The 23,315-nt window shown below is 40.4% G+C and overlaps 1 protein-coding gene across 3 annotated transcripts; it reads left to right on the top strand.

The window, feature by feature from the left end:
- Positions 1-13,855: 13,855 nt before the first annotated feature.
- c14h19orf25 (chromosome 14 C19orf25 homolog) lies at positions 13,856-22,430 on the top strand. 3 transcript variants are annotated; one of them, XM_041203915.1, is made up of 3 exons: positions 13,856-13,912; positions 16,591-16,744; positions 21,631-22,430. In XM_041203915.1, exons 2-3 carry the CDS (start codon positions 16,609-16,611, stop codon positions 21,831-21,833), a joined length of 339 nt encoding a protein of 112 aa, XP_041059849.1. In that variant the 5' UTR covers positions 13,856-13,912; positions 16,591-16,608; the 3' UTR covers positions 21,834-22,430. The 3 variants fall into 3 exon arrangements, with proteins under 3 accessions (XP_041059849.1, XP_041059850.1, XP_041059848.1); XM_041203916.1 differs by lacking the exon at positions 13,856-13,912 and adding an exon at positions 14,462-14,547; XM_041203914.1 differs by lacking the exon at positions 13,856-13,912 and adding an exon at positions 14,591-14,765.
- The last annotated feature ends 885 nt before the right edge of the window (positions 22,431-23,315 follow it).

Raw genomic sequence — 23,315 nt, 5'->3', positions numbered from 1 at the left:
ATCAATATGCTTGTAGTTAACAAACTATGAAAGATTTAAATTTCTATGACCTTAATTTATCATATTTTTAAAATGCAACCCATCTGATCCTGGGGAATTACGAACACTGAAGCACCCTATTTTTTATATAATTATAATTTTCTTTACAATAGGACTATTTCTTTCATCCCCTTGCCATACAACACAGAAAGGACCTCCCACTAACTCACTTGAAATAATTCAAAGTCACCTCTTTTAATGCCCTCAAATATCCTTTGTAATTCATAGTTTTCCTTTTTTTTGCCAAATCACATATTCAGAAGTTTTTATTTAGTTTTTACAATATTTGCAATCTTCAGTATGGCCATCACTTCTGACTTCGTTAACAATTTATTAATTTGGTACCATTATTCCAATGTGTACAATTAATTGGATAAGAACTGAGATAAATTATTTTCCTCTTACTCTCTTTCTATTCCAAAGAATTGTACAGACAAATATAACAGTGCAAAACTAATAAAACTCTACTGTGTGTGGACACCACACAAGTAAAAATGTTCTATTTTTTAAAATTAATTCAGAGGACATCCGTCTTGCTGACAAGGCCAGCCTCATTGCCCATCCCTAGCTGTACCTGAGAGGTTGGTGATGAATCTTTCTTTTGCAGTCCATGCAGTGAAGGTGCTCCCAAGGTATTGAAATAGAAGGATTGGTTCTCTGGTCTTATTTTTCCTTCTCCTTTCCATGAAGAAATACTTAGTCTCCACTTGGCAAGCTGCTTATAGTGGCTATGCTTGAGATTGGGAGCATGACATATGGGGCTACTGAAGCATCTCATCACTTAGCAGGGCAACATATTGTAGCAACCTGGAGGGTGGCCCTTGAACAAAGCCTTGTCCAAATTGCATTCCTCCACAAAAAGTCAGTAAGACTACACTGGACCTAATATCACCTTTGGGTTAATCACCCTTCCCCCTTTTAATATAACATTCCAAATGTTCTTGCAATATATTAAAGTGTATAATGTTACTGGAAATTATTTTAAAATGGACTTGTAGTAGGGTCTGTGTCTGTGGGTGTGAGTGTTTGTGTCTTAATTGGATTAAAACCAGCTACCCTGGGTGCTTTCATGTACAGTAGTTTTGAGATGTTAAACAGTAAAGTAAAGAGTACATTTGCATTTTGTTGAATAAACCATTCAAAGACTGGAGGTGAATTTTTGCACCTAACTAGGAGACACCAAACAATATGTTTGTATTACTAATAAAATTGGTACCGTGATAAGGCTTTATTGCTGGAAGAGGTGGAGCTCAAAGTGCCCGGTGACACAATGAGAATTTGAATTCAAAGGTAAGGCTAAGCATATACAGAGAAGAGTTTTGGGTGTATAAGAAGCATATGAGATCTAATTCACCTGTAAGCCTACAACTGTCTGTGAAGGAACCAAATTGAAAGGAACATCACTTTGAATTTGTAAGATAAAATGTGCTTTGCCGGGTGCCTGTTTAAGTCTGTGTTATTGTTGCTTTGGGAAAAATTACCTGGGAGTGATTAATTTGGGAATTTGTTTAATAGTTATTATGGTAGTAATTTGTAGACATGTGTATGTGTTTAATACCTTGTTAAATTAATAGATCTTTAAGTTAATTTATATAAAAGCATCTGGAGGCTTGGTGGGTTTTATTCCTGAATTCAGAGTTGCATCTGAAACATAGCAATTAAAATCATAGGTTATGACAGTTGTTTAAAGTTTCCATCTGGGATTTTAAATAACTCAGCCTTTACCAACTGCTGTGTCATAACAATTGGGGGCTTGTCTGGAATAATATTTGTAGTTCCTTGATTGGTTTGGAATTGGCGAATCTTAAGGTTACAAGAACAAGAGGCACTGGGCTGACAAGTAGCAAGTAACATTTGCACCACACAAGTGTCAGGCAATGACCCCCTCCAACAAGAGAGAATCCAACCATCACCCCTTGATGTTCAATGGCATTATCATCACTGAATCCCCCACTATCAACTTCCTGGGGGTTACCATCGACCAGAAACTGAACTGGACTAGCGACATAAATTCTGTGGCCACAAGAGCAGGTCAGAGGCTAGGAATCATGCGATGAGTAACTCACCTCCTGACTCCCCTACACCTGTCCACCATCTACAAGGCACAAGTCAAGATTGTGATGGAATCCTTCCCACTTGCCTGGATGAGTGCAGCTCCCACAACACTGAAGAAGCTGGACACCGTCTAGGACAAAGCAGTCCACTTGATTGCCACCACCACCGAAGCACAATAGCAGCAGTGTGTACCATCTACAAGATGCACTGCAGGAATTCACCAAGGCTCCTTAGACAGCACCTTCCAAACCCATGACCACTACCACCTAAAAGGACAAGGGCAGCAGATACATGGGAACATCACCACCTGGAAGTTCCCCTCCAAGTCACTCACCATCCTGACTTGGAAATATTTCACCATTCCTTCACTGTTGCTGGGTTAAAATCCTGAAACTCCCTCCCTAACAGCACTGTGGGTGTACCTACAACACATGGACTGCAGTGGTTCAAGAAGGCAGCTCACCATCACCTTCTCAAGAGCAAGTAGGGATGGGCAATAAATGCTGGACCAGCCAGCGTTGATGAAACCCACATCCCGTGAATGAATTTTTAAAAACTTTGAAGTCAGGAGTTGGTGAGGTTTTTTAGAAGTGCTGAGACTGCAAAATGGCTTTGGCAATTGCTAAGACTTGTCTGGGAGTAGAAGATATAACTCTGATTGGGTTGCAAAAATAACCAAGAATAAATTGACAGAGTTGGCAGACAAGTTAAAATTAGGGTTACCTGTGGGGTCTATGAAATCAGATATAATTAAAAGTATAGCACAGCATCTACAATTGGAAGTGATACCTGACACTAGTGAGTCACAGTTGGCAGTAGTGAGACTTCAATTTGAAATGAAGAAGCTTGAATTTGAACATGCAAAGGAATTGAAAAAAACTTGAATTAGAAGCAAAGGAAAGAAAAATGACATTTAAAAGGGAGCAAGCAGAAAGGAAGGAAGCTGGAACTGGAATTTTAGGAAAAAGAGAAAAAGAATATCTGCTTAAAAGGCTGCAAGTTTAAAAAGAGATCTCAGATTCTGAGGAGACTTCTGATGATGAAGAACCTTTAAGCTAAATCCGAATGGGGAGATGTTTAGATTTGTACAAGCTCTTCCAAAATTTGAGGAAAAAGATGTTAAAGTGCTCTTTATTTCATTTGAGAAGATAGCTAAACAGATGAAATGGCCACAGGAGTACTGGATGTTATTATTGCAGTCTAAGTTGCTGGGTAGAGTGCATGAGGTATATGATTCACTGTCTGAAGAGGTATCAGTGAATTATAATGGGGTAAAAAAGTTATTTTGAGTGCATATGAGTTGGTTCCTAAGGCAAACAAACAGAAATTAGGAATATGAGAAAACAGCCTTGGCAAACTTATATTGAGTTTGAGAGAGTAAGACAAAGTAATTTTGACCAGTGGGTGTGAGCATCAAAAATAGAGACAGCATATGCAGCTCTTAGGAAAGTAATTCATTTTGGAAGAATTTAAAGACTCAATCCCTTCGGTAGTGAGAACTCATGTGCAGGAACAGATGGTTCAAACTGTAAGACAAGCAGCAGAGGTAGCTGATGATTATGAATTAGTTCACAGATCTCAACCTTTTTTCATCACTCTTTCAAATCAGGAAATGATAGAAAGTGGGAAGGTGAAAGGAAGGTAGGTAGCCAGGGAAGAGAAGGGGTGGCTGGGAATCCCCAGGAAGTTTTTCCTCAGAATAAAAAGGAAGATGCTGAGGGTAGGAGTGACATTCGAGAATTGAGGTGTTTTCATTGTAATAAAGTGGGGCACATGAAGTCAATGCGTTGGAAATTGCAGGAAAAATCTATTGGAATTATTGGGGTACAGAAAAGTTCTGGAAGTAAAAGTGCTGTGGGTCCTGAGGTTCAGGCACAGGAAAAAACAATTGTTTGTGTACAGGTAAAACAGGGAGAATCAGTAAAAGGTAAAGGTGGGAATGTGTTCACAATTTACCCAAGAGAATTCTGAGGAGTAGGTTGCAGAAATGTTTAAAGACTTTGTGTGTGAAGGGAAAGTCTTTCCAAGTGCACAGGGTGGAGTAGGTAAAGATGTTAAAATTTTAAGAGACACAGGGACTAGTCAATGTTTAGTGTTGTGGGATAGTGATATTTGTTGTTCAGAGGGAGTATTTCCAAAGTAGGTGATAATAAGTGGGGTTCATGGAGATGCTAAATCTATTCCATTGTGGAAGGTAAATTTAAAGAGAAAATGGAGGACAGGTGAAGTTATTGTTGGAATAGTGGAAAAATTGCCCATTGCAGGAGTTCAATTTATTCTGGGTAATGAAAAAGCTGGGCCACAAATGTGGGTGATGCGTAGGGTAGTTAAACAGCCTGTAGAAGTGTTTTCAACAGAAGTGTTACAGAAGGGGGATCCTGGATTGTTTCCAGGTTGTGTGTTAATGAAGTCACAGGCGCACAGGTTGAAACAAGAAAAACAAGAAGGTCAGGCAGTTCAAAGGCAAGAAGAAGGTATTGAAATTCAATAGGCTGGCAATGTGTGTGATAACATTGTTCAGGAGAAAGACTACAAGACAATTCAGCTGAGGTATTTAATTCAACGGAGGTTAGTGGAGTTACAGAAAAATGATTTGCAATTAAAGCAGTTATAACAGAAAGCTTATTCAGAAACAGAAGCAAAACATATTCCAGCATGTTATTACCTTGAGGGAGATGTTTTAATGAGAAAATGGAGGCCAGATCATGTCTCAGCAAATGAAGGCTGGAGTGAGGTGCATCAGATTGTTATCCCATTAGGGTATAGAAATGAGATTCTGATGATTGCTCATGAAATTCCAATGGGGAGACATTTAGGAATTAAGTAAGCATAGGAAAAGATACAAAGGTTTTTTTTGGCCAAAATTGCATAGGGATGTAGTCGAATTCTGTAGAACCTGATTAACGTGTCAAATAACAGGGAAATCACAAGCAGTGATTAAGCTGGCGCCTTTAATCCCAATACCAGCAGTTGAAGAACATTTACTAGGGTCATGACTGATTGTGTAGGACCCTCCCGAAGACAAAGTGGAGATCAGTACGTACTAACAATAATGGATGTGCCTACCAGGTTTCCTGAAGCGATACCTTTAAGAAATATTACAACTAAGAAGATTGTAGAGGAGTTAATTAAATTTTTTACAAGATATTGTTTAAGGAAATACAATCAGATTTCATGTCAGAGCTATTTAAGGAAGTAATGAACAGTTTGGGGATAAAACACTTTAAGTCAACAGCTTATCATCCGGAGTCACAAGAAGCTTTGGAAAGATACATCAAACTTTGAAAACCATGATGAGAGCACACTGTCAGGATTATCCACAGGATTGGGTTGAGGAATTCCATTCTTGTTACTTGCTATTAGAGATGCCCATAATGAATCGACTGGTTTTAGTCCTTTGGAACTAAATTATGGTCATGAGGTAAGGGGGACACTGAAATTAATTCATGAGAAATTGATGGGTCAAAATTCAGAAACTATTCTCTTGGATTACATAGCAAATTTCAGGGAAAGATTGAACAGCGCATGTGAGTTGGCTAGAGAACATTTAAAGATATCACAGCAAGTGATGTAAGTAAAGGTAAATAAGAAAGCTAAAGCTCACAGTTTTGTTTCTGCAGAGAAAGTATTAGTTTTGTTACCTGTACTAAGTGATTCATCACATGCAAAATTTAGTGGGCCTTACAGGATTGAAAAGAAATTGAATGAAGTCAATTATTTAATAAATACTTCAGATAGCAGAAAGAAGCAGAGGGTATGTCATGTAAATATGCTTAAAAAGTATTTTGACAGGGAAGAGGAACAAGAAGAGGTATTAGTGATGATAGATGATAAGAAAGAGGCAGAAGTGCAGGACTCTGAAATTGATTTTCCTCTAATCAAACTGGATAATGAGGGGCTGCTTGAAAATTCAAATGAAATATTGAGTTACCTTTCAAGCAAGTGTCAAAGTGATTTGGAAAAACTATTGTAGTCACACTAACCTATTTGTGGGAATAAGTTAGGAAAGACAGATTTAACTATACACGATGCCTCTGTACAGGTTTCATCTTCAATAAGGTAGCATCCTTATAGATTAAATCTGGCAAAGTTATCACAAGTACAAAAAGAAATTGACTTCATGCTTCAAAATGGTATCATTGAGTCTAGTTGCAGTAACTGGAGTTCGCCTATTGTGCTGGTACCGAAACTAGATGGAACACAAAGACTGTGTGTGGACTATCAAAAGGTGAATGCGGTGACAAAAGTGATTCATATCCTATACCACGGTTGGAAGACTGCATTGAGAAAGTGGGACAATCAAAATTTATCACAACGATTGACTTGCTAAAAGGATATTGACAGGTACCGTTGTCAGAAAGAGCAAAGGAGATATGAGATTTTTTAATGCCAAGTAGATTATATCAGATGAAAATCATGCCATTTGATATGAAGAATGCACCAAAGGCTGACAAAGTAATTGTAGGTCCAATCAATTATGCAGTTTATATTGATCTAATAAGTTTTCAGTCTTAAGTGGGAGGAGCATTTACAGTATCTAGAAGGATTATTCCTCAATTGAAAAGAAGTGATGAACTTGGCTAAAAGTGAATTTGCAAAAGTAAGTTCCGTATCTAGGCCATACCATTGGACATGGTAAGGTGGCCTTGAGAGATGCAAAAGTCAAGGCTATTGTGGATTTCCCAGTACTTACAACAAAACAAGAAGTTTTGAGATTTCTGGGCATGAGTGGGTTTTATCGAAAATTTGTACCAAATTTTAGCCAAGTGGTTGCTCTACTGACTGAAATATTAAAAAAAGAACAAAATGTTTCAATGGATACTGGAGTGTCAGAAGTCATTTGATAGTTTGAAAACTGTATTAACTACAACACCAGTTTTGGCAGTACCCAATTATGCCAAGCAATTCAAGTTGGCCGTTGATGCAAGCGATCTCGGCATTGGGGCCATACTGTTATAAGAAGATGAGATGGAATTGAAAAACCGATATGGTATTTTTCACAGAAACTGAACATACAGCAGAGAAGATATTTAACGATCGAAAAAGAGACCTTGGGTTTGTTGTTAGTCTTGCAGAATTTATATTGCCAACAATTCATTAAAAACAATTGTTTATACAAACCACAGTCCTTTGAAGTTTTTAGACAAATTTCAAAACAGAAGTGCAAGACTTTTCAGGTGGAGTCTATTATTACAACCAATTGATCTACAGATTATATATGTTTTTGGTAGAGAGAATCTGTTCGCAGATGCGTTGTCAAGAGTTTGAAGCTTAAAGGAAAATTGGACATTTAAAAAAAAACCTGGAACTGAACTGATTTCTATTGATACCAAGGACTTGTGTATATATATAGTGTGAGATGAGTTATTAAAAAATGAAGCCATCTTTTAGAATTATGATGGTTCAGTTTTTAATAGGGAGGGTGATGTCATGAAAATGTTAATGTATACAATGTTATTGGAAATTACTTTAAAGTGGACTTGTAGTAGGATCTGTGTCAATGGGTGTGAGTGTGTGTGTCTTAATTGGATTAAAGCAAGCTAGTCTGGGTGCTTTCATGGATAGTAATTTTGAGCTGTTAAACAGTAAGGTAAAGAGTACATTTGCATTTTGTTGAATAAACCATGCAAAGACTGGGAGAGATTTCTTGCAGCTAGTTAGGAGACACCAAGCAATATCTTTGTATCACTAATAAAATTGGTACTATGAAAGGGCTTTATTGTTAGAAGAGGTGGAGTTCAAAGTTCCTGGTGATACAATGAGAATTTGCATTCAAAGGGAAGGTTAAGTATATACAGAAAAGTGTTTTGGGTGTAAGACAGAAGCATGTGAGATCTAATCCAGCTGTAAGCCTACAACTGTCTGTGAAGGAACCAAATTGAAAGGAACCTCATTTTGAATTTGTAAGATAAAATGTGCTTTGCTGGGTATCTGTTTAAGTCTGTGTTATTGTTGCCTTGGGAAAAATTACCTGGGAGTGATTAATTTGGGGATTTGTTTAATAGTTATTATGGTAGTAATTTGTAGACATGTGTATGTGTCTAATACCTTGTTAAATTAATAGATGTTTAATTTAATTTATATAAAAACCTCTGGAGGCTTGGTGGGGTTTATTCCTGAATTCAGAGCTGCATCTGAAACATACCAGTTGAAAATATAGGTTATGACAGTTGTTTAAAGTTTCCCTCTAGGATTTTAGGTAACTCAGCCTTTACCAACAGCTGTGTCATAATACATTAACTCCATGAATACCGCACCCACCTATTAAATCTCCTTAAGTCAGATCATTAAAATCTCTTAGTGTCCACCTTCCTTCCTTTCTGAAGTTTATTTTATTCCATCCAGCGCTAAGACTCTGCTCTCAATTAATAAAGCTGATGTCTTTCAATAGTATTGCATGGTGAAACAGCTTGAGGCAAATCCTGCAGATTTCTAAACTCACTGTTTATGACTTGGTTAATCACAGGCATCAAAAGCCCCAATAGTGGTGGAAATACCAGTTACTGGATAACCAGAAATCCACTTGCCCTAGTTAGGCCTGAAAAGCTCTTGTTCAGATTTGCTTTTGAAGTGTTCCTCTAATCATTGTCCTTTTGTACTTCAGCAAGCACAAAAAGCATACATTCAATCTTCAGAAGAGCAAAGAACAAGTGAGAATCCCACAGACAATGGGTCAACTCTAAGACGATGCATACCCCAAACTTTCTGCATTAGATACATGGAGCGGACGTGGAAGTCCATTGGTGAAACTTGTGAACAACCCAAAATAGATCTCCTTGAAGCAATATGTTTTTAGAATAGGCTGTGTGTTGCCAGAAATTTTATACACAATTTGATCATTCCAGATCTAAAATAAAGATACTTGTACTATAATCGCTAATGCCTAAAATTAGTGTGATTAATCTGCTGACATGGAAGTTAAGATCAGAAGTTGGAAATACAAACTTTCTCCAATAGCTCAGCTTCTCTGTGCATTTCTCCCTGTGGTACTGAGCCATGGAAAGCAGGTGAAGGTGAAGTATAAGGCGTTATGCCTGTTGAACAGTACCACACGATGGGCTGACCTGCTTCCTTCTGTTCTGAACCATTCTATGGTTCTATCCAGTTAGTTACCATCAGCAAGTGTGGTAATAGAATGCATACTGCTAACCTCAGTGACTGAGGTTCAGGGTTTCCACGCGGTATTGCTGTCAAGTGAGAGTGTACTTAGAAGTCTGCTGCTGTGGATATTGGACGAGAATAGGATTTGGCTCGGTTATGAAGCCCACACAAGTCAAAACGCAGGCTGAATCTCGGTCATTGTAGCCACTTGCGTTAAGCACTAGACATAACAGTCAGTGCCCATTGAACACTGCCCCAATAGGACGCAGTGCCCTCAGAAATTGGGATAAAATTGCAGAGGGAGAAACAAGAAATTTCTATGTTTTGGGATTGCAATGTTGTATATCTACCAGTAGAGGCCATCAGAGTATTTACATAGCTCGCTCAGCTGACTGTGGTTGTGGAAATTAAATTGGCTAAGTTTAGCCCAGTGGAAACCATGTCACAAATTAGGAATACATGCTCTACACTGGCCAGCTTCCCCATCATTCCTTAACATGACTGGCACAACTTCAACCGGGGAAGCTTGTGTAAAATCCCAGCCAAGACAAGGAGGAAATTTTAACCAAACTCTGGGTAAGGAAACCCTTGCGATTTGCTGGATTTTAATACGCAGCCTATATCACTCTCCAAGGAAGTCAAGAGCAAAATCATGCAAGGTTCAAAACCCACTTTCCCACCTAATTCGGTCAGTTTCTCGATGGCGCGGGTTAGGTTAAACCCGCCCTGGAAGTACCTGGTCTTGTTGGAAAAGCTGCTGCCCATTCTGGGACTGACCATCAACCCAGGAAAACACCATGTTGAACGTGGTATTTTCCTGCTTGATGCAGGTCATGATCTGTGCTGGCGTAGAAGTGCTACACTTGAGCCTCTCTTTCCCTTTGACTCCAGCTGGACAGTGGTCTGTGGATGTCTGTGGATATTGGATGAGGATAGGATTTGCCTCAGTTATGAAGCCCATAGAAGTCAAATCGTATGCTGAGGCTTGCTCATTGTAGCCACTTGCATTAGGTACTAGACATAACAGCCAGTGCCCACCCTCATTGGAGAGCAATACTGCATGGAAACCTTGAGCCATAGTCACTGAGGTTAGCAGTATGGGTCCTGTTATCACACTTGCTGAAAGCAACCAACCAGATAGAACCATAGAATGGTACAGAACAGAAGGAAGCAGGTCAGGCCATCGTGTGGTACTGTTCAACAGGCATAACTCCTTGTAATTCACCTGGGGGCAGAATTGTGGTGCTGCCCCTCAGAGTTGTATATGCTGCTGATGCACAGTGTCCTGGCTCTCAGATTAAAATTGCCAATTGGACGAAGCCCCAAGAGATCAGCCAGTGCCTGTTTGTAAAGTGTCGTAGCACAAATCTGCACCTCTTGAAGAGGAGGGGAGGAAATTCAATGGGAATGCATTTAAGGGAAACCTTAACCTTATGAGGGAGAAGGGAATACAGGGTTCAACTGATATGCTTAGATGACCAAGGATAGAAGGAGGGTCGTGTGGAGCATAAATAGACTGGTTGGGTTGAATGGCCTATTTCTGTGCTTTATATTCTATGTCATTCTACGAATTCTTATTTTTTCCACAAAATTGCATTTCCCACCTAAGTCCAACACTCTGACTCCATGAGCACCAGGGCCAAAAATCCCTGTAAATTGCAAAAGGTTTTTGAAGGTTTTGACATTATTGAGCCCTGGATTAGAACCTTTAAGAATATGAATGTTAATTTAATCACTGGAGCAGATCTTCATGAAGCAACTGCATTGCAGCGGGGGAGAAGGGTGAATGAAGGGCAATGCAGAAAATGATTACTGTCAGGCTGCCATTTACAACAGCAGCTTTAAAGCATAAAACCCAGAGACAGTGGACAATGAGTGGCCACTAATAAGTGTGCAGAGGGCTCCCCTTATAAAACGTTGGTTTATCTCACATTTAAGATGCACTAATTTCAACACCAATATATAATTAGAGCCTTTCAGATAATAATCATCCCAAGATGGCAATGAGGGAGGTTATGAGGTAGCTGATGGTGTATCAAAGAAGGTAACAAGAGAGCTGGTAAGTTGGAGGGGTCCTGAAGGAGACTTGCCCCAGCTATTGATAGGTGGTGTGGGATGGAGATCCCACAGGTGGAAGAGCAGAGGGTATGTGCTGGTATGTGGGACAGGAAAAGATTTCAGAGAGGGAGTGATGCCATGGAGGGGTTTGACTAAGAGGACTTTGGTTGTTCACTAATTTCATATCTTTTGGCAGGAGGACCGGAAAAGCTGTAATAAAGATCGTTTGGGCTATTTTTACAGGGTTTCTGCCAAAGTTACAGCAGGAGATCAGAAAAACCACCGCCCTCAACCCCCTGCAGAAATTCAAGGTGTTCATCTTTAATCACAGGACTAACATCCTAACCTGTAAGCTGTGTGCCACTGACTGACGCAAACCTGAACTTCCCTGTTTGTAACTCAAATAGATCAAAGGCACAAGTAATGGTCTTTCAGTCTAACAAATCTTTTTCATGCTGTAAATATATCTTTAACTAAAGTGATCAGTTAGTCTTACAGTTAGGCCTTGTGTTTATCTTATCTTGTCCCAGTTGCACTTGCAAACTTGTTCCCTCTCAGGAGTGCAGAGCTTCAGTTATGGAAACCAACGGTAACCAGAGAGCAACTAGCCCTTGTTTTTAGTGATTCCGGTCCACATCTTTTTCCACGATTGTTCAACTAGAATGCAAAAACTTCAAAATAAAGCAGTAGCAATGTTGTAGAAAGATTTATCTAAGTCACCCACCATCCCAACTTGGACATATATCAGGAATCTCATCATCGATGTGTGAAGATCCTAGAATTCTCTGTCTAATGTCATCCTGGGAACACCATTGTCATAATGACTGCAGTCGTTCAAACAGAAGGGCCCACCAGCACCTTCTCAAGGTAAATGGGGTTCAACAATAAGTGTGGCTTTGTCGAGGCCTACCCGCATCCTGATAACAAATATCAAAAGGGGATTTTTTAAATGCTTTAGATGTTATTTATATTTCACTGATTAGAACAATCTTGTGACAAGTTAAGTTGCGTTTGTATAATCCTGACCTAGTGAAATAGAAACGATTATGACTTACTTAACCATTGCATAACCTGTTAATATAACAAGTACATAAAAATGTTTCTTTACACAGAAGAAAATCAAAGTATAGAATTCTCTGCCGTAAAATGCTGTTGAAACAGGGTTGATCAATCTTTTTAAAAGTGAGATGGGTAGCTGTGGGAAATATTGAAGGATGTGGGAGCAAAAGGAGTGCAGTAGAAGGCTAGATGGTTCAGCTGGCCAAGCACACTGGTCAAGCTGAATGTACTGTTTCTGTATCGCATAAGTCTACGTTAGTGACTTTTCCAAGAAACATTATCTCTGTTCTTTTGGTATTTTAATCATAACTGAGAGTCAGGCAGGGCGGAATCATGATTCAAGTTATGCCTGATGAAAAACACTGTTGAAAAATTTATTTTCATTCATATTATTATTAATTAAAGCCTCCAGAAGAATGATATGAGGGAAGTATATTTTTACCTTTAATAAAATGTTTTTGGCGTTGGGCTTATACTTCAGTTATTTTTGCACAAGTCATTGAAAATCTGGATTATCAGACAACATAACCAACATAATTGGGTTTTTGTTTTGGCAGGTGGCTGGGGTAAAGGGTGATATTTTGCATTCGGTTGGATGTAAGGTTTTACCTCACAAAGAAACATTGTGGGGGTTTCTGCTCTGCTACTGTAAGGTTTTTGGTTAAAGCTTTATTTATCAGCTAGAACTGTGCATGAATACCCGCGCCCATAATCTTAATAAGAGAGGCATCCAGTCCAGTAGTAAAATATAGGTAAGGTCAGTATCCTTAGAAACCATTGTTTACCACAGTTTGTCCTCAGTTCCACCGAGAATAAGCACCAACTCGCAGGTAATTATTGATTTAGCTATATTTAGGTATTGGCTTAGCTCTAAATTAAAGGGTGGTTCAGTTTTGACATCCTCAGTAAATACATTATAGATAGGAGGGTTGTGTTTATTTAGGTTAGCATGTATTGCACAACTCAATGGTCCATTCCTCTAGCGATCTGAATGGTAGAAGGATATTGGTTGAGCAGCACGTTGCCTTGAGAAGGGAGTTGGATTTCTGGAGGATGGCAATAATGACAGGAAAGTTCTCCAGATTAATAAACACAAAAGAAACGTTTCCAGGTTTGTGATCAGACCTCTTTTGATGAAGAGCAGGGGAGCTTTTCCTGGTATCCTGTCTGACCTTTATTCCTCAATCAACATGGTCATTATCGTATTAGCAGCTCTGGAGAAGGGTTATACAGACCGAAGCGTTAACTCTGTTTCCCTCTCCACAAATGCTGCCAGAACTGCTGAGTTTTTCCAGCATTTTCTGTTTTTATTTGTGGGAGATGGTTGCGAGCACACAAAAAAAATGCCTGCTGCATTTTCCACTTCATGCCACTTTAGTACCCTATCGTCTGCAAAGCGCTTTGGGGGACGCCCCGTGGTCGTGAAAGGCGCTATGTAAATGCAAGTCTTTCTTCCTCTTCATTGTTCAAATTTTAAGTTGCACAATAAAATATATTGGGAGGGACAGAGGCGCTTTAAGGGGCGTGTCCCGGCTCGCCCGGTGATTGATTGGTGACGTTGCGCGGCTGTCGCGCGTCAGTCCGAGAGGCGACCGGTGAGGTAGGGGTGGATCGTTAGCGCGGGTTTTCGGCCCGATTGATCCCTCCTCCACCCAGGCCCTGGCCGGCCGGTCGGAGTGGGGCGCCCTGTCACCCCGACTGCGGCCTGAAATTAAGCCGCTTGAATGTGGGTCGCTTTGTTTCCTGTTTAGACCCCCAACCCCAGCCTCCTAAAGGAGGAGAGGAGGAGGGGGGGAGGGGAGGTGGGTGGACCCAGCTCTCCGGCCCCGGCCCCTTCTCCGTCCCACTGCTGGACTATCAGGGGGAGCCGAGTGCTCGTACCCCACTCACCCACCAAGATATCAACCGGCTGTCCAGTGACTCCTGCTGCAGCAGGCCTGCGTTGGAGGAAGAGCAGGCTCAGCTGTGCTGCATTCCGTGGCCGAATAGCCCAGCGGCATTCGAAGCCTGGGATCACCGGGGTACGAGGCACCAGAAGGCGCGCCCGTTTGCCGGTATCCCATACTGGGCATGTATTGCTGGGCTATTCGGCTTTGGAGTGCAGCACTCCTGAGCCTACGTTTCTCCCCACCCCCCCCCCCCTCCCCCACCACCATTGTCGGCCTCCTGCAGCACGTCACTGGATGCCCAGCAGGAGTGTGAGCCATAGCTGATATCCTCCCCTCCCTTGCCCAGGTGTGTGCCCCTATATTGTCACCTTGGCTGGGTGTGAACCTGGGACCTACTGATCAGTATGGCTCCGTGAGAATTGGGGAGGAATGGGGAAAGCACCTCATTCCAATTCATTTTAACCTGAACTCTTGTGACTTGTATCGAGGTGTGTGGGTTGACTTTTAACTATTTGGGAGACCTGCGCTCATTTTTGTACTTTTGGCAGGCAACCAGAGATTAGGGTGAGTGCTTGAAGGGGCCAACACAGACTGGTTGGACCAGTTGAGCTGTTTCCTTGTTGTAATTCTGTGTACTATTAAAAACGAGACACACAATGAGAATAAATTTCTTCACATGGAGGGTTGTCATGAACTGGACTTCTTTTAAAATTAATTCAAGGGATGTGGGCTTCGCTGGCTGGGCCAGCATTTATTGCCCATCCATTGTTGCCCTGGAGAAGGTGGTGGTGAGCTGCCTTCTTGAACTGCTGAAGTCCATGTGGTGTTGGTGCACCCACAGTGCTGTTAGGAAGGGAGTTGCAGGATTTTGACCCAGCGACAGTGAAGGAATGACAATATAATTCCATGTCAGGATGGTGAGTGACTTGGAGGGGAGCTTCCAGGTGGCGGTGTTCCCATCTACCTGCTGCCCTTGTCCTTCTAGATGGTAGTGGTCATGGGTTTGGAAGGTGCTGCCTATGGAGCCTTTGATGAATTCTTGCAGTGTATCTGGTAGATGGTACACACTGCTTCTACTGTGTGTTGGCGGTGAGGAAGTGAATGATTGGTGCCGATCAAGCAGGCTTCTTTGTCCTAGATGGTGTCAAGCTTCTTGTGTTGTGGGAGCTGCACTCAACCAGGTAAGTGGGGAGTATTCCATCACACTCCTGACTTGTGCCTTGTAGAACAAAAACAGAATTACCTGGAGAAACTCAGCAGGTCTGGCAGCATCGGCGGAGAAGAAAAGAGTTGACGTTTCGAGTCCTCATGACCCTTCGACAGAACTGCCTTGTAGATGCTGCACAGGCTTTGGGGAGTCAGGATGTGAGTTACTCGCCGCAGGATTCCTAGCCTCTGACCTGCTCGTATAGCCACAGTATTTATATGGCTGGTCCTGTTCAGTTTCTTGTCAATGGAAACCCCCAGGATGTTGACAGTGGGGAATTCAGTGATGGTGATGCCATTGAACATCAAGGGGCGATGGTTAGATTCTCTCGTTGGAGATGGTCATTGTCTGGCACTTGTGTGGTGTGCATGTTACTTGTTACTTGCCACTTGCCAGCCTGGATATTGTCCACTTCTTGCTGCATTTGGACTTGGATTGCACTACCTGAAAGGGTGGTGAAGTCAGATTTCATTGTAACTTTCAGTTGTCTTTTAATTGAAGGGGTTAATTTGCAAAGTTATGAGTGAAAAGCTAGTGCGTGAGACAAATTAATCAGCTCTTTTAAAGAGCTGGCATTGGATATAATTGGATCTTTCTCTACTGTCTGATTCTAATTCAGCACTTTTAGAGTGCAGGCCCATAATTTTGTAGAGAAGTGTTGTGTATCTTCTGCAGGCTCCCAAGGTTGTCATATTTTGCCAGATCACTCAATTTCTGAATGTTTTAATGTACTAATTTTGTTCTTGTGTGCCCATAGAATGCTTCCTGTGACAATAGCACAGCTTTTCTTTTGCTGACTGCTATTTATGATGCCCCTGGCACTGTGTCAACATTTGTAGGGTCTAACCTATGCAGAAAAGTTTGAAAACCCTGTTTCAAGATATCTGTGTTCTCAGGGCTGTGAGGAAATTAATTAATACACATAATAATTGCTGAATTAGTGATTAGAATTTTGTTAATTCGGTCATCTTCTAAATTGAGTCACTGACTTGCATGTTTTGCTGTCAGGTTGAGAAATGCCAGTAGAAATATTCCTATTCTGCAGATGTTTTATTGCATGTTATCTATGGGAGTTGGAGAGATGCATTCAGGGGATATTGTAATAAAGCAGGTATGTTGTTCGCTTTGACAAAAATATGCTACAATAGCTGATTCATGGCTGTTTGTATCTTTTTATGTAAGATTCACACATGAGGTAGTATGACATCAAAAAGCAAGAAGCGTGTCATTCTGCCCACTCGACCAGAGCCTCCCACAATCGAACAAATTCTGGAAGATGTCAGAAGTGCCAGACAGTCTGATCCAGTATTCGCTTCGTTAGCCGAAGGCTGTGAGGGTATTGTATTTTATCCTTGAAAATTGCAAATTACTTTATTTTTATTTCTGATTGTTTATTATCTTTTAATTATCAGTCGTCTTGTGTTAATCTTTTACATCCAGATCTTGTATTGTCAGTCAGTTTTTAAAAATGAATATGCAATTATTACTGCAAAGGCGCCATTTCGCGAGGCTTCTCTGCTGTGGTTACACACGAGCGTCAGCCTGAGATAAGGTTGCGACAGTGTGTCACCATGATTGCTGGGTTAACCAGTTAAGTTAGAAGATCCTGGGTTCAAGTCCCACGCCAGAGACCCGAATACAATATCTAAGCTGACACTCCAGTGCAGAATTGAAGGACTGAAGGAGCGCTGCACTCGCGGAGGTGCCATCTTTTGAATGAGACTTTAAAGTGAGACGTCGTCTGCCTGCTCAGGTGGTAGTAAAAGATCCCATGGTACTGTCTCAATGAAGTATAGGGGAGTTCTTCCAGGTGTCCTGGCTAATATTAATTCCTCAACTAACATTAAGAACAGAATAACTAGTTATTTAAAAAATGCTGCTTGGGGGAACTTGCTGTGTGTAAATTGGCTGCCGTGTTTACCTATATTTTAACAGTGACTATAGTTAAAGCACTTCATCAGCAGTAAAGCACTTTGGAATGTCCTAAGGTCATGATCTACACTTTACAAATGAAAATTCTTTCTTTAATGTTGGGAAAGTATAGGTGGGAGCATATGCTTTCTCCCAAGATTAAAAAGATTTAAAACTTCAGTGGACTAATTGGCATATTTAAAATCTGACTTTGTCCTGAGCTACAACTTTGCGTTTGCTTAAGTGGTCTCATGTCATTCATTTTAGAGCGCTCGAGAGTCAGGTCACTTATTCAACTTGTAGCTTATCTATTTGAAATAGGTCTGCACAGTTGAAATCAACTTGTATTGGACAGTATAACTGCTTCCCCCCCCCACCCCCAATTGCAACTTGGCAATGTGTCAATGAAGCTGTTTCTGCTGGTGTTCACAAGACACTTGGACTCAGCATTCCCTCTAACTCTTTTTTGGATTGCATGAGTGATTTATTTAAGTAGGCAGCCACATATGTTTAGTACTTCAAAGGGGCTGACTTGTGTGCAGCCTGCGTGGGGACTTGCGGATTGCAGCATAACTTAGAGGGATCATTGCTTACGGTTTATATAAATGCATTAATATGTCATAATTCACCTTCTGCTTTGTTACACTGTGCAGTAACTACCATGAACAATTTTCCCTTAAAAATAAAACATGAAACTGAAAATTCCCTGTTAGCTTAGCTTGTGAATGCACAGGCTTCTGCTGTCAAGGAAGAGTAGTTCCTGCTTCTGGGGCATTTCCACCTCATCTACTTTGATTCACAAAAGTATAACACAAAATCAGATTATAAAAAATTTAACATTTGCACCTGTGGTTGGAATGGACGTCAGCATCATTGTGCAATTAATAGGAAACGTGTATCCTGTGGAAATCAAGTGAATCAGGAAGCTGTAAAAAAATAGCATGAAATTACTTAACTTTTTTTTTAACGTGTTTTCAACACTTTTATATGCGACAGGTGCACTAAAGTTTCATATGAATAGAAGATAGATATCTGGATTTATGTTGTTTTAAGTCATTTCATATTTTCTGTGCTTACGTGAAGTTTTCTGGGACACCATCTTTATAGAGATTGAGAGTTTTTAATGTATCTTCGTCGGTAATCCAGTTTACACTTGATTCCTTCATGTTTTTCTTCCCTGCATTGGCATCAGCGCTCATATATCCCTTCTTGTAGCATGGCGATTAGAATTGAACACTGATGTGATCAGTGCACTGTGGAGCCTGAAAAATAATATCATTAGAAGTCCTAGCTATATTGCTGAACATTTTTAAAGAGCCCCACCATGTTGTTTAGATATTGGTGACATTGGCAATTATTCTCGGATCTCTTTGATACTGCCAGTGATAATACTCTTCCATTCGTTTTGTGCTTAAATTGCAAACTATTTCATCTATGTGAGATACTTCAGATTTCTCAGTGTTAAACTTCATCTACCCATCTAAATAATCGATCCCAAACCTCCTACTAGTCCTTAGTTGCTTTTGCCTTTTACTGTTCTCCCCATTTTATCTGAAAATTTAACATTTTTGGTTTTGTTTTAAAATACTTTTGTGGTAGCATTTCTGTATAATTAAAAGGGAAGACCAACTATTGCTGCCCTAAATTTGTTTAGAAAGTTGAAACATTTATAGGGTTAATTTCTTGAGCTTGTAGATTATCCAGTTTTGACTCAACTTCCTCTTTGTTTCAGAGTTCTGCAATATGACTTTGTGGTCTTAAAACAATTTATTGCTAACTAAGTATTCAATGAACAAGGCACTAGGAAGTTCTGAGGAACAAAGGGACCTTGGCATGTGTGTCCATAGATCTCCTAAAGATGGAGGGACACATTGGTAACATAGTGAAAAAGGCATATGAGACAGTTGCCTTTATTAATCGAGGCATAGATTACAAAAGTAGGGAGGTCATGTTGGAGTTGTATAGAACCTTGGTGAGGCCACAGCTCGAGTAGTATGTGCAGTTCTGGTCGCCACATTATAGGAAGGATGTGTCTGCACTGGAGTGGGTGCAGAGGAGATTCAGCAGGATATTGCCTGGGATGAAACATTTAAGTTATGAAGAGAGGTTGGATAGACTTGGGTTGTTTTTGTTGGAGCAGAGAAGACTGAGGGGCGACCTGATCGAGGTATACAAGATAATGATGGGCATGGACAGGGTGGATAGGGAGCAGCTGTTCCCCTTAGCTGAAGGGTCAGTCACAAGGGGGCATAAGTTCAAAGTGAGGGGCAGGAGGTTTAGGGGGGGATGTAAGAAAAAAACTTTTTTACCCAGAGGGTGGTGACGGTCTGGAATGCTCTGCCTGGGAGGGTGGTGGAGGCAGGTTGCCTCACATCCTTTAAAAAGTACCTGGATGAGCACTTAGCACATCATAACATTCAAGGCTATGGGCCCAGTGCTGGTAAATGGGATTAGGTAGGTAGGTCAGGTGTTTTCTCACGTGTCGGTGCAGACTTGATGGGCCGAAGGGCCTCTTCTGCACTGTGATTCTGGGTGATTAAATTGGAAACAGCCAAAGTTAACTCTCTCTTCTCCGTTTGTTGAGATGGGCATTAAACAGTCTTCCTACTCATATGTTCCATTTGAGAAAAATGTTCTTGTATTCTCAGGTCTTCCTGTAATGAGCTACCAATGCAGAGGATGACCAAATGTCATCATCCTAACCCACTTTTCAATCTAAGTCTAAAGCTGAGCAGACCCAAGTGCTTTCAAGGAGAGAGCCATAGGGACCAAAAAATCAGAGTGGTCCATTTAGCCCTTCGAGTCTGTTCCACCATTCAGTGAAATCACGACCGATATGTCAGTTAACTCCATATACTTGCCTTCGCCCCATATCCCTTAATGCCTTTGGTTAACAAAACTCTATACACTTCAGATTTAAAAGTTACAATTGATCGAGCATCAATTGCCATTTGCAGAAGGGAGTTCCAAATTTCTATCACCTTTTGTGTAGAAGTATTTCCCAAGTTCAATCCTGAAAGATCTAGCTCTCATTTATAGACTATACACCGTAATCCTAGACTCCACAACCAGCAATAATAGTTTCTCTCTACTTACTCTATTTGTTACCCTTAATATCTTAAAAGCTTTGCTCAAATCACTCCTTAACCTTCTAAATTCCAGGGAATACAACTGTAATTTCTGTAACTTGATCCTAGGAGTCCAGGTAAATCCACTGTATGCTCCATCTCAGGCCTTGCTCTTAAGGTTTGGTGCCTAGAACTGCCTAGAACTGCTCACAATACTCTAGGCATGGCCTAACCAGGGCTTTGTAAAGCTGAAGCATGACTTACCCCTGGCTTTCTCCTAGATATAAATAGCCTTATTGATTATTTTTTGGACCTCTACTGTTTCCAAGCTTTTCACCATTTACAAAGTATCCTGTCTGTTCTTTTTAGGTCCAAAGTAGAAGAGCTCATACTTGCCTATGTTGAAATCCATTTGCCACAATTTTGCCCATTCAATTTATGTCATTATCTCTTTATAATTTTATGCTTCCATCTACATTGCTTATAAAGTTGCCTATCTTTGTGTTATCAGCAAATAGGATATGTTGCTTTTTATCCCATTATCTAAGTTTTATTAAAATGGTGAATAGTTAGGCCCGACACAGATCCTTGTGGGACACCACTAGTCACATCCTGCTAATTAGAGTACCTGGCCATTATCCCTCTCTCCTGCCACTCAGTCATTTTCCTGACCAGGTTAATAATTTGCCTTCAACTCTATGAACTTCAAATTTAACTAGCAGTCTCTTATAAGGAACGTTATCAAATGCCTTCTGGAAATCCATAGTAATAGCATCTGCTGACATTTCCCCTCCACTACTTCAGTCTCCTCTTCAAAAAAAAAAATTCAATCAAGTTTATCAGGCGTGACCCAGCCTTTGCAAATCCATACAGTCTACTTCTGATCAGCTGAAAATTTTTAAGATGCTCGGTCACTCTATCCTTGATTAAAGACACCAGCAATTTCCTAACAACAAATGTTAGACCAACTGGTCTGTAATTCCCTGTAGCGGAGTGACGTGAACAGTTTTCCAATCTAGCCAGTGAAGCCATTGTCCTTTGATAGTCAAGCTAAGATTGGAAACATACTTTATGAGAAGTTCTGGGTGTCAAGTCACAACCTACCACATGTCGTTGGATGTCTGAATAATTGAACAATGTTTTTTGAAGTAGATATTTTATGAAATGATACACAGAAGTTAGGTCAGATGTTCATTTTAATCATCAGAATAAAATAACTTTTTTTAAAAAATTTTTCCCCCAGAGTTTCTGGCCCCAGTAAGAGCAGAAGTGTTGATGCCAGATGTGGAGACTCAGTACCAGCAAAGCAAAGCTTATGTTGAATTGAACAAACGTTTACAAGAGGAGCTTAGTGAGTTGGCATCACAATCTGAGGAGTTGAAGAAAGCAGGGGAACAGCTTGATCGAAGTATTTCTGAAATTAAAGATAAGAATTTTCAAAACTAAACAAATTGTAAAGAATAGTTAGGACTACATTCTAATTGATGGAAGTTAAGAAAGCAGCCATTTCAATTGGACGTCATTCAAAGTTTGAGTATGACTTTTCCCTTTGGTTTTGTGAAACGGATGAAGAGGTGGCCTTAGACATTTCGAAGATACTGGATCAATATGGCTACAATGGATTTGTGGAGCATCGGGATCAAGTGGCTGGAAGACTGATGGTAAAAGAAGTAACTAATGTTATCCAGCAAAGTAAAGTCACCATCATTATCTTGTCGCAAAGTTCTCTGGACAGCGCTTGGTGTCGCAGAGTCACTGAGTGGAACTTGCAGCATTATATTGAGAAGGGAAGCAAGGTTCTCCCAGTTTATGTTAATTTAGAGGCAAAGCAATTTCCATCAGTTTTAAGACACATTAATGGGCTTCATTATAACTCCATGTTCTTTCATAAAAGATTGTTGGATAGCTTAAAACCAAGAAAGAAATCAATGATGCAAATGAAAGTTCGTGTGGCACAAGGCAAATAAATACAATTGGAGTATGTCAGTGTCATGTTGTTACCTGTGATTTTCATGTATGAGTAATAAATGGTACTGTTTCAAATTTATGCTGTTACCTTAAAGAGTATTGCATGGCTGAGTGAACAACAGAGACAGAACCACATCATGGTCACTGATACAGTTTCAGACCTACACTAAATGTCCCCTCAGTGCATCATTGGTGTTTCCCTCAAGCAAATCCCATATTCCTTTAAATCAAGGTTTATCTTTACTACCTAATTTCTAGTAGAATGATAGCATAATCTGGAGGCTGTAGCAATAAATAGGAAATAGGAGCAGGAGTAGGCCATTCAGCCCCTTGAGCCTGATTTTGATATATAAACTGGATAATTTAATCTCACATTGCCATGCTTGCATCTCCGATATTTGGAAAGACACTGTGATTGATAAGATGATGTGGCCAAAAATAAATGAGCAAGAATTTTATCTTGCAACAAAAATAACTTGCATTTATATAACACCTTTACAGTAGACAGTGCCCCAGAGCGATTCATGGAGAAATAAGGAAACAGACGAGGAAACTATGTCACTAGAAGGGTTCAAAATTGATAAGGAAGAAGTGTTGAATAGACTGTCGAGTACTTAAAGTTGACAAGGCACTGGGACCGGATAAGATGCATCCAAGGATATTGAAGGAAGTGAAGGTGGAACTTACAGGGGCACTGGCCATAATTTTTCAGTCTTCCCTCGACTCAGGAGGTCACAGAGGACTGGAGAATTGCAAATATTACGCCCTTGTTCAAAAAAGGTGGTAAGGATAAGCCCATCGATAACAGACCAGTCAGTTTAACTTCAGTGATGAGCAAGATTATAGAAACAATTGTTCGGGATAGAATTAGTAGTCACATGGAGAAATATGAGTTGATAAGGAAGAGCCAGCATAGATTTCTAAAGGAGTAATGTTTAACTAAATTGCTGGAGCTTTTTG

Source organism: Carcharodon carcharias, chromosome 14 (genome assembly GCF_017639515.1).
Source record: "Carcharodon carcharias isolate sCarCar2 chromosome 14, sCarCar2.pri, whole genome shotgun sequence".
NCBI lineage: Eukaryota > Metazoa > Chordata > Chondrichthyes > Lamniformes > Lamnidae > Carcharodon > Carcharodon carcharias.
This window is presented reverse-complemented; position numbering and strand designations above follow the sequence as displayed.

Excerpts from the sequence above, each read along its gene's own strand:
- c14h19orf25 (XM_041203915.1), top strand. The coding sequence starts at position 16,609 with ATGACATCAAAAAGCAAGAAGCGTGTCATTCTGCCCACTCGACCAGAG. Across the intron at positions 16,745-21,630 it reads GTTAGCCGAAGGCTGTGAGG|AGTTTCTGGCCCCAGTAAGA; the intron begins GTATTGTATTTT and ends TTTTTCCCCCAG.